This window comes from Dryas octopetala, chromosome 7 (assembly GCF_963921425.1).
Source record: "Dryas octopetala chromosome 7, drDryOcto1.1, whole genome shotgun sequence".
NCBI classification, from domain to species: Eukaryota; Viridiplantae; Streptophyta; class Magnoliopsida; order Rosales; family Rosaceae; genus Dryas; species Dryas octopetala.
This window is the reverse complement of record NC_141372.1, coordinates 9,552,174-9,564,865: the sequence shown is the minus strand read 5'-3', so window position 1 is coordinate 9,564,865 and position 12,692 is coordinate 9,552,174. Positions and strand designations below refer to the sequence as shown.

General features: G+C 35.7%; 1 protein-coding gene across 1 annotated transcript; it reads right to left on the bottom strand.

Moving 5' to 3' along the window:
- Positions 1-10,243: 10,243 nt before the first annotated feature.
- On the bottom strand, positions 10,244-11,056 carry LOC147279453 (uncharacterized). The gene has a single exon (XM_086252031.1). The coding sequence runs from the start codon at positions 11,054-11,056 to the stop codon at positions 10,244-10,246; it is 813 nt and encodes a 270-aa protein (XP_086108157.1).
- Between the last annotated feature and the right edge of the window lie 1,636 nt (positions 11,057-12,692).

Sequence of the window (12,692 nt, the reverse complement as noted above, 5' to 3'; positions counted from 1 at the left end):
GGATGATATTAAACACCACCAGTTACTTGATATATCATTTGGTTTCCCTATTATAAGCACATTGCACACATTAAATGAAACAGTTATACCTTCAATATGCATTTCAAGCAGTATTATATGCATTTCAAACAGTTATACCAGCAATATGCATTTGAGTTTGTATTACTCTTACAATATTTTGAATATTGGTTCTCAAAACCAAGACCATATATGAAAATTTCTCATTTTCTTCTCAAACTTGGCTGATGCACACCTAAAAAAAAAAAAAAAAAAAAGAAAGATAAAAGAGTCAAACAGGGAAAAAAACCAATAGTCAAGAATGCTAGGGAATGACTGTTATGAATCAATGAGTAGACAAATTGAATGAACAGTTAAACGAAATCAATCAGCCATGCATGGGAACATTTGATGAAGAACATGTCCATACACGGAGTCGATAAGTCGATGATCCCACATACCTGGGCCAGCAGTGATGTCATGACTCATAGCCTCTGCTCCACCAGACACCTCATCCCTTCTAACTTTCTGAGTGTGAGTGACTTCAGCAGCCCCGATACTGAAAAGGAACGTTTAGAATTGTCTCACAACGTGTAAGTAATTGTTGCCACAATTTCGTCAAAATAATAGTCATTTACATTGTTTTTGTCATATACTACTTATGGAATATGTTACTAATTGACAATTAGAAAACATTCAAATGCTAAGAATGGACCAGAATGAATAAATTTTTAAATTATACTTTTTTAAAACATTAACTATAAAGAATATAACTATAAAATGATCAGGTAAACGTAAATTACATAAATAATTTAAAACTTAGTTTGGGGTTTTTTTATTTGAAAATTTAGTTGGGCTTTAAGAGACAAATCAGAAAGTGAACCTAAAATATCAGATTTTTGAATTTATCTAATTTTAGACTAACTAGCTATTGGATTATTGCTAAAAAAAATTCCCAAAAAGAAATTGTACCAAAAAAATTAACCAACATAGGGTTTATTTGTAAATTTCAAGGCTATAGAACCTGGACCTGAACCCGGACCAAACATCAAGCCCAGGCTCGAGTCTGAAACCTTAGACACGACCATTAAATCCAATCTCAGTGGGCACAACATGAACATACTAGGAAACAAAGAGAATTGATTGAATGATTGTTGGCACCTAAAGATTCCCTAGCCTTGTGCTATCAATTTCATTTCATTCAATTTAACAAGAAATGCAACATTTGCATCTTTTTTTTTTTTTTTTTGGTAACTGGGGGCCAAAGGCCCAAAACAGAAACCTAACTTTATTGAGGAACATAAAGTGAATTTTATTGGGCCTCAATAAAATTCACTGTGAACTTTATTGGGCCTCAACCCGACCCAGCCCGCCACCGTCCAGGACTTAATTAAAGTGAATTTACTGTGAATATAAGAGACAAAGACTTTGACACTGTTATGGGCTAGAGGAATGGTTGATTGCTATATATCCTATTAAATACTTATTTACTTTCCCTGTTCTATATATAGTAGATACCCAGTATGTAATTAGTATGAGAGAAAATATATTTTACTGTTGTATTGTTAATTTTATCTTTAGCTCAGTAGCAATGGGGGAACCCACAGGGACGGATCCACTAAGGAACAACATTGGTCGTCTGACCACCCATCCGCCGGAAAATCCTTGTTAAAATCACTGGTTTGACTCTCCGAATGACCACCTGTAAGCACGCCCACACCTCGACAAAATGTCTGAATGGTTTGACCTCCCGGGATAAAATTCCTAGATCCGTCACTAGTAACCCATAACTAACAAAAACCATGACATATTGAACTTATGCTGATAAAATATGCTCTCTGGCATATTTTCTTATATTGCATGAATTCTCACTCTTTGCAATTCACCTGTTGATACATGCTTGCCGTGCTGTCACTCTTCTCCTGTTCTTAGTCTTTTTCTACTCAAGTGGATGAGCTGTTTTTTAGTCTTTAAAGATGACAGACAAAGACTTTGACTCAAGCGTATGAAAAACTCCAAGGAATTCCCCAAAACACAAGTCTTTCCAAAGAAAAGAAATAAAACTGAAAGAAATATTGGAAAGACTTCTGAACCCTGGAAGACTTACCAACTTATTACAGAAGAGAGAACAGGGCCCCCTTAGAATAATTATAGCTATTGCATGGCAGTTGGTGCCGTAAATAATGCTATGTAGCTGTGACGCAGTGTAGGTGATGAACGCACACAAAATCCTAGATTCGTTGAAACTCTTGATTGATAAATGATAATACCAAGAATAGGCCGGGGCTCTATAACCTTGTTGATTCGGTAGGATACCAAGTTGATAGAAGGGTTTGAGAAAAATCTCAATTATCATTAATCCAAAAGCTGCCAATACAATTCCAAAACATGGTTTAATTACCAACCAAACTCTAGGGAACTAGCAAAAGGTAAACATGTCATCCAAACAAAATACATAAAACAATAAATGACAATTACAAAATTGCTCAAAAGTTTAGAAAAACTTAAAATGCTGATTTGACCTAATAAATGGTCTTATTTGTCCAAAATCCGTCCAAAACATCAGTTTGTTTGATTCTTCTTTTTAGATGTTTTCTTATTGTAATTTGTTTCAAAGGCTCTTTATCTTTGTCATCATTTTCTTGGTCGGATCATTTCTTCTTTTTTTTTCATGACCCTGGCATCTTTTGTAATTCGCTTCAAGATTGATGTTCGACCAACCCCATTTCACCGATCAGATCATTGTTAGTGATAAAATTACTTAAATGGTCTGATAACGATAAAATTATTCAATTAGGTTATGCTCATTCTCTCTTACTCTCTTAGTGATCACTAATTAGATCAGTATCATGTTAAGGTACGCAAGATTCAATAATTTTCCTTCTTTTATAATGGTTTGTACATCTTCGATCTACTCCAATTACATGTACTATTTGGTTCTGTATGTTGGATTTTTGCCTCATTGAAAGTCGATCTGAACTTACTTTAACCATGTCTATTGTTCAAAACGATACTAAATAGTACCTGATCTGTTTTTTTTTCCTGTCTTGGAGAATTAAGATTTTTATGAGTGCTTATAATTTGACATGTTGGAATGTGCTAAGAGAATTGAGAAGCTTCCTCTCAACCCCCACTTGCAATTGAATCGATCTTTAGTCATGCATGTGCATCATGAGCCTGAAGATTACATTTTGTTGTCACTTCTTGAATCAATAAACCCAACGCACGCCCTCATTTTATGACCACTAATCTTTAGCTAAGTTTGTACTTTCTTGTTTAAGTTTTAATGTGCATTGGAGACCGAGGAGCCGAATTGTCTTGTTTGACATGTTGTTCACTTCACTGCAGTTTGCGCCAAAGCTATGTTTGTATAAGAAGAAGATAATGTCTGAGATAATCTGATTTTCTAAAAGAAAAAAAGAAATTGTTAGTATTTTATACATAGATTTATCGCAGGTTTGTAAATGATCTTATTTTCTTATATTCATGAATTCTCACTCTTTGCTAGGGGTGTGATTTGGATTGGAAAATCCGAATCCGACCGATTCCTATCCGAAAATTTCCATTTTTATTCCGAATCCGAAAATGCCGAAATCCGAAAATTCTGAAAAAAATTGGATTGGAATTGGAATGTTTATGTAAATTCCGATTCCGATCCGAATTCCGATCCAAAAAATTCCGAAATGTTTCGAAGGCATTTCGATCCGATATTTCCGAAATTATGCCAATTTATTCCATATTATATATTTTATCATTTATTTAGTATGATACATATAACATATATTTTTAAAAAGATGACTAATACTATATATTAATATAAACATATGTACATTATAAATATATGTGTATCATAATAACATAAATGGTAAGTTGGTAACACAAACACCCACATTTTTCCGTACATGTAATTATTTTTTTTTTTTATTAGGGAGGGGAATTGAAAATATGAGGCAATTCTACAGTTGAGAATATCCCACCAATTGAATTACTAATTACTAAATATTTAAGCTTATTATATTCAAAATTTCAAACATGATATATATATATTATTGGGTTTTTTTTTTTTAAAGCCCAAATATTAAATAACCCTGACTGTGCGGCCCAGTTGAAAAAATGCGGTACCAACGCGGCCCACTTTTAAAATGGCCCGGAAGACTCGCAACAAAAACCATTAAAAAGCAGCAAAATTACGGGCCCTGCCACCGGTTCCTTTAACTATCCGTTAATTGCCATAACTGCAATTAACCTCTTAAAACGTCTTTAAACTGTATTAGCAGATGATTATAATCAAAACAAAATCACAGAGCCTTCTGGAATCACAAACACGAAGAACAAAAACCGTTTTCGATTGCCTTGAAGAATAAAAACCCACAGACCTATTCTGAACGAGAGATTCAAGCAAAGAGAAACAACACCTGGTAGCTACTGACCACCATTGTCGAGGAAGAAGAAGAAGCGACACCCAATTTCTACCTCAATAGCTACTGACTTCCAGGTACAATTTCTTCTACAAAACATTACATATTGAACCGAGTACCAAAAACAATTTTCAACGAAAAACCTAGACCCATTTCAATGAAAGACAGTATTGTCAATATCTACTAATAGCCATAAACCCATTTCGATATTTACTAAACGGTTGCTTTTTAATGGTTTTCCAGACTCGAAAATAGAAGGAAACCCTAATAACTACTGACCAACATTATCCAAGAAGAAGAAGAAGAAGCTACCTCAATAAAACATTGAAGAAGAAGAAGAAGCTACTGACAAACAGGTACTATTGGCTTGCTTGGTAATATATGTCATTGTCTGGTTAAATTGCCTATGTTTATGTAATATTCCCCAATGTCAAATATGTGGGATACTAATTGATCTATATGCATATGGTAGTCGTCTAACTGATATAGATTAATATCTAATATGTGGGATTCTAATTGTTACTGGCTGGTAGTAACAATTAGAATCTCACATTTGGTGGGATTCTAATCATTACTGGATGGTAGTAAAAATTGGAATCTGACAAATTAGATATCTCCACTACCTATGTATTGCCACTGCCTGGAATTGTTACTGGCTGGTAGTAACAATTGGAATCTCACAAATTAGATATTGACAAATATGTGGGAGTCTAATTGTTACTGGCTGGTAGTAACAATTGGAATCTCACATTTGGTAGTAACTATCTGCTTTATTGCAGACTGGGGCATTTGGTTAGACTTAAAAACAGTGTTGCATTTGAATTGTTACTGAGGGAAAACAGTGAGGATACTTAGGACTGAAAAGTGGAGGAAGTGGAATTGTTACTGGCTGGTAGTAACAATTGGAATCTCACATTTGGTAGTAACTATCTGCTTTATTGCAGACTGGGGCATTTGGTTAGACTTAAAAACAGTGTTGCATTTGAATTGTTACTGAGGGAAAACAGTGAGGATACTTAGGACTGAAAAGTGGAGGAAGTGGAATTGTTACTGGCTGGTAGTAACAATTGGAATCTCACATTTGGTACTAACTATCTGCTTTATTGCAGGATTCAAAGAAAATGGCCACAAGAAGGGCAACAATAAGTGCAAAAGAAGAAACCATTATACCAAAACAGTCCGGAAAAATTCAGTACAGGTGCAACATGGTTGCATTCCAAAGTGCTATGGACTTAATTAAAGATGACCTGACTCCCAAGGCATACGAAAAGCTACAAAAAACACCTTTTTGGCCACTTATAAATGCATTTCGTAATGAAATGATGGGAAGCAACCCTGTGAAATCAGATGATGGTGTTGGATTCTTCATCCAAGCATACAACAAGGAAACAGAGAAGTTCCATTTTGGTAACAAGGAAGTAGAACTTACAACAAGTGACATTGCTGATTTATTTGGGCTGCCAGAATTGGGAAATGAAGTTGTTTTGACAAAAAAAGGTTTCAAGAAATCCAAGTTCATTACAGATCACTTTAAGGATGATGAACAAAGGATAAATAGAACCTCAGTGCAAAATGCTCTCTATAAAGCAGTAGAGGAAGGAAAACAACCTCAGACACCAGCAGGGAATCAGAAAACTTCAAGGAAGAGAAGACTGAAAGACAACAGTGACGATGTTGTACGTCTGATAATTTTGTACCTGTTGGCTACTTTCCTATTCCCAAACTCTGGATACCACCTTGCTTGGGACTTGGTCAAGCATGCTGAAGACTTGGATGGAATGGTACATAAAGCATGGGCAAAGGGAGTGCATGATTACTTGCACAAATCATTGTGCAAAGACAGTAAATCAATGGCTGGTTGTGTTGTTGCCATACTGGTAAGCACTAAACTGAATTCATTAAATATGAATTCATTAAATATGAATGTATTATTTTAGACACTATGTTTAACCATTTTTGTACGATTTTTCTGTTTGATGAATTCCAGTATTGGATATGCAAAAAGACAAACATCATTAATCCAATCAAGGGCAGAGAGGAGGAAACTCCTGGCATAGTCAAATGGGATCTGGATGATCTCAATCTCAAGTTGAAACATTACACACTTGAAGACTTTGAGGTAAAAAAGCAAAACAAAATATAGTTACTTTATACTAGTAACTATTTTCAAAACCAAAACACTAACAATCTTCACTTTAAATTGTGAAGAACATGTTTGATGATGAAGAAAGAGGGGAGAAACCAACTAATGAGGAAACATGCCGGCTAGGAGACACAGAAGAATCAGAAGAAGATAAAGATCCACAACCGACACTCCAAGATTGGTTAGATAAAAAACACAAAGAGGAGGAAGTGGAAGTAGAACCGTCACCGTCACTCGAAGCTTAGGTAAGAATTCAAAAATAATAACAAAACGCCACTGCATATTTATTGTGCATTTTTGTTCTATAAGTTGCCACTATTAGACAATAACAAACACCTGCAAACCAGAAATTGCCACTGCCTATGCATATTTCTAATTGTTACTTCCAGGGAGTAACAACTGGAATTTCTCATATTGGAGTGTGCCTATTTCCTACTGTCAAATATGTGGGATTCTAATTGTTACTTCCAGGTAGTAACAATTGGAATTTCTCATATTGGGGTGTGCCTATTTCCTACTGTCAAATATGTGGGATTCTAATTGTTACTTCCAGGTAGTAACAACTGGAATTTCACATTTCCGTTTGTAATAAAATGCCACTTTATCAAAGTAACAATATGGCAAACACTAAACATTTTCTTTTATGCATGCAGTTAGACCGCTTTGAAAGTGAGCAAATCAGTAGGGGGAATAAGAAGGACATGGAAGAATTCCGTAACATCTATGAAGAAGTCATAAAGGAATTAAAGACATTAGTGGTAAATGAAGATGAAGATGAAGATCACAATGAAGATGAAGATGAAGTCATTGGCAAAAAATTGATTAAACAACTCACCACTTACAATGCCATACTTGATGAGAAAAATGCTAGTTATTGGCAAATGGTTCTCACTGCAAAGGAAGAAATTGGGAAACTCAAGAGTGACAATTATGAACTGAGCCAAGAAAATAAGAAATTGAAAATGATGAACAACAAAGTTAAGCAATTACTCAATGAAGAGAAAGAAAAGAGAAGAAGTGATATAGAGGAACAACAAGTCCAAGAGGCCAAAACAAAATCACTCTTTGAAGAGATTGAGAAGCTGAAAGAAACAATTTCAAGACAGAAAGAGATGATAGAGAAGTTGGTTAACAGTGGGAACATTGAGTGCCAAGCACAAAGGTCAGGCCCACTTATCTCACCTGAAAGAGACGAGCAAATGGAAGGAGAGCATCCAGCTGAAGATTCTTTTGAGCATCAACATGAGCCTCAAGCTGCAAGGACTCCTCAACAAGGGCATACAGCTGAAGACTCTTCTGAGCATCAAGATGAGCCTTCACCATCTTTTGCCTTTGAGAATGCTGCATCAGTTCAATTAACTCCCAATCTACCTGCACAGAATCAACCTGAACAGTCTTCTCCCTGCCTTGCAATTGTACAATACTCAATGCTGGGAAGGTTAAAGGAGAGAGAAGACAGAGTTAGGAAGGTTGATGATATATATGAATACAACTTTGAACCAAGGAAGAAGAAGAAAGCTGCAAGAAAAGACGTACCAGAATTGCCACACAAAACAAGAAAGATAATGACAAGAGCTGAAAAAGGCAAAGGAAAAAGTGAACAACCAAACTTTGATTTGGACCTGGACCTGACACAAGAAGATGATGACCTGATCCAGGAAGGTGATACAGACTTAACACTACAAGCTGCAAAAAGACCAAATCTCGAAAACATAAAGTGGTCAAAGTATCCGGTCTTCAAATTATTGAATGAAAGAGTTCAACAACTCCTAATTGAATTTTGGACAAATGCCCCACACAGGTACTATTGCATTTTTATGTTGAATTTTAAAACACCTGATTGTCACTGCAAGGCAGTAACAATAGCTTAAGCTACTGACTACAATATACTGTTTATGCAGCACCTTACTATGGCAGAAAGGAGAAGGTGGAATCAGTGCAGTCTCTAGACAAGATGTTCTAAACTTGATCATGGACAATGCAGTGACAAACAATGTAAGACCAATTTCTACACAAACTCAAATTAATTTAAAGAGTAAAAATTATTGTAAACTACTTAACATTGTTTAAATCTTGCATACCAGATGATTGATGCATTTGGAGAACTACTGCAAGAGGAAATGGACAAAATAGAATCTGAAACACCTGCAAAGTCAACATTCCTCACAACCTTTGCTTCAGTAAGTTCATTTAAAACTTCATTACTCAAAATTAACCAAGACTTCATCATTGTTACTGACAGTCAGTGGCAATTCAATAACAGATTAAGGATGCAGAAGATGATCAGTTGGGGATAGAACAATTCCTTTTTGAACCTCTCCTTAATTGCTTGGGGAAGTCGGACAAGATATTCATCCCAATGGTCACTTCTGAAGCTTTTCATCACACACTACTTGTGATGGACAAGGATGCGGGAAATTGGCTTCACTTCAACCCCATGAAGCAAAGAAGGATCGAGATGGATATATGCTACAAAAAAGCCCAAAGACTGGTATGAAATGTGTTTAGATTTCATAAAACTAAATTCTATGGACTTAAAGATTGATATGAAATGTGTTTAAATTTTAAAAACAATGTACTTTAAAATGCAGAAAGCGCGCGTGGACAGCTGGATCTATGTCATGCAGGAAGTAGCGGATAGTATTCTAGAATCAAGAATAAGAAGAAAGCTAAACAAAAGAAGCACTGCAAGAGAGCTCAAATTCACTGAAGTTGAGCTCACAGATGACAATGAAGCAACACTCAGATGGTTGAAAGACTTCAGCAATGACTACGAACTTCACCAATCTAAAATTTGTCCACAGCAGTCAGAGACATCGTAAGTCGTCTACCATATGCATATAGATCAATTTCAACAAAATTATTAAAAAAATAATCTTAAACTGATGCCATTCAATTTTATAATTTGCAGATTGGATTGTGGGGTCTTTGTCATGTATTATATGGACAAAGTTTCAAAAGAAGAGCTGAATAACAACAAAATCACAAAAAAGGACATTCAAAAGTTCAAAGCAAATGTAATTGAAAGGTTCATTAACCATGAACAAAGCTGGACTTCGCAGCAACTTCAATCCTTCAAGAAAATCCAGATGAAGGACTGATCACACTCTGTGCTGTGCCGAAGAAGGACTTTACCTACTGCTTTTTTATGTTTTAAAATTCAAGTTTATGTATTTTTGTTTCAAACATATTGCAGAATTTTATTCCTATGTTGAACTCTTTTGTCTTTTTTATATTGAATTTTAAAATGCTTAACAGGTTGACACTGCCAAACGATGGAACAATATGTGATTGCCACTGCCAGGCAGTAACAATATGCAATTGCCACTGCCAGGCAGTAACAAAAAACGTGATTAAAACAGTAACAAGGGAAACACAAAACATGCATGGACTTCACAAACCACCATATTAAAACAAGCACAACAATTTAAAATCATAAGAATAACATAAACAAAAATTAAGAGATGAAAAAATATCATTTCCAAAAGCCAAAACAACATAGTAACAAAATGTTACTATGCAACTGTAACAAAAAATATCTATCCAAAATATCATTTACAAATGGGCTCCTATTAATCAAGTCACATATTGCCAATGCATAAAATTTCCTCAATTGTTTAAAACCTATAAACCAATAAACTGTCACGCAGTACCATTATTACTAAAACCTAGAGCAACCATAAAACTAAATTGGCTCTCTACATGTCTTCCGGTTATGACCATCAGGTTTTCCGCAGCGACTACACTTTCTGGCACGAGCAGCTTCTTCACCTATAGACTTCGCCCTCTTTGTCTTTGGCCTACCACAAGGTCTCTTAGTAATAGGAGGCTGAACTATCATAGCATCTTGACTAAAATCATATAATGCTTGAGAAATATTTGGAACCGGAAAAATTGGAAACTCATAAGAACCCTTAAAAGACTCCGTCTTGAAATAACTGTCAATGAAACTGTACATTGAAGCTCCATGTCTCTGAATGGCAGCAAAAGCATGAGCACAAGGGAAACCTGAAACACGCCACTCATGGCATGAACAAGTCTTCTTTTCCAAATCTACACACACAGTCACCTTCCCTTCAACTTGGTAGACATGAGATGAAGATCGAATCACCTTCCAGTGCAAACCAACTTTGGATCTCTCTCTCAACTTCAGTTCCAAATTAGGACAAAGCTCAGTAGACCACGATTCTGCCTCTATTTTTCGATTTGCCATATTCTCCATCACTTTGGTTCTAATGCCTTCAATCATATCTAAAATGGGGAGGGACCTCAGCTCCAAAATCCAAAAATTAAATGACTCGGACACATTGTTGCACATTTCCCCATACCTGTTACCTTTAAAAAACGCATTAGACCATTTTTCATATGGTGCTTCTGCCAAAAAGTCAATAGCAGGACGACCACCCTCTGCCTCCAGCTTCCCAGCAGATAAGTTAAATGCCTCCTCAGTACGTGCATAAGCACAACACATGAACAAAAATAAAAACCTCTCACGCATATACTTATTGTGTGTTGTCAGATACCTATTTGCAAGGTTACGTTTCAAATGCTGAAAACAAAAACTGTGAGGCCAACCCGGAAAAACAGTAGCAATAGCATTGATGAGACCAGCATTCCGATCAGTAATGAAAGTAACTATCCGCTTTTGAGGAACCAAAACATCAGCCAACCTTTCCATGAACCACGTCCAATTATCTTCAGTCTCCGAATCCACAATTCCAAAGGCAAGAGGATAGAAACCTACAAAAACAAAGCATTATAAGAAAGCTACTAACTGACAGTAGCAATTAAATCAGACAGTTTTAACACTTCAAATCACAATGAAAACAAAACAAATTCACAAAAAACAATCACATTAAAAGCAAATAAATTACCTTCATTTCCGTTCTTTCCAGTAGCAGCAAGCAATTGGCCCTTGAACTTGTTTTTCAAAAAAGTACCATCAAGAAAAAGCATCGGCCTACATGCCATGAATTCCTTCTTGCAAGCACCAAAACAGATAAACAGCTTCTGAAAACGTTGTGTCTCACCATCCACTTGCAATTTCGCAACAGTACCATCATTACTCAATACCAAAGATTTCAAATACCAAACAAGCTGCTTGTATGACTCCTTGTCATCACCATAAACAACATCTTTTGCCAACTCCTTAGCATACCAGGCAGTACGGTATGACACATCTAAACCATAGCTATTTTTAATGTCTTTCACAATATCAATTGGCCTCTTCCCAGGATTAGACCTAATATCATCAACGACAATACTTTTCACAATACGAGAAACCAATCTTTCAGACTTTGTTTCCCGAATCACACCACGACATGTGTGAACATTATCCAAATGCCTAATGTAAAAACAACCATTGACTCTACAAAGATACGCCTTTACATGCCAATGACAACCATCAGAAAGCTTCTTAAAGCACTCAGCATACACACGAGTTTTTTCATTTTTAATATACACAAACTTAAAACCCATCTCAATAGCATACTTGCACAACTTCTCCCTAAACTCAATGACACCACCTTCAAATCTTTGACCAACACCTTCAATATACCCTTCCCAAGCCTTGGTCAAATAAACCTTCTCCGCCTCAGCCTTATAACACCCTAGATAATCATTTTCAAAAATTGCTGAATCACTTGTTGAAATCCCACCACTATCAGCAGAACACAAAGAATTGCTACTAGAACCACTGTCAGTAACAAAAATATCAACTATTTGAGCATTGAATAATGACAAACAAGTAAACAACATCTTCAAGTCCTGATCATCTGCCAATACACATCCAGATTGACCGCCAAGAACATATTTCAACACAAACGAACCAATCTTCAACATACTAAACTTTGTGCAAATCAAATTGCACAAACCACAAAAACTCCAACTAACAGACAGTGGCAAAACCACAGTCTGAGAACAGTAAATAACCCTCGCAACGAAATTTGAATCCATGATACCTAAAAAAGCAAAAAAAATAACCAAAACTAAAAAGTTACGAACATGCAGTAATAATAACAATAACAATTCAAACAGTACCAAATCTAATAACAACAACAAACACAATGAAAAAATAAAACAAAAGCCACACCCTAAAATCATTAATCAAAACAAAAAACAAACAGATTCTAAAC

Bases quoted from the DNA above. Each gene is read 5' to 3' on its own strand.
- LOC147279453 (XM_086252031.1), bottom strand. From the start codon at position 11,056: ATGCGTGAGAGGTTTTTATTTTTGTTCATGTGTTGTGCTTATGCACGT.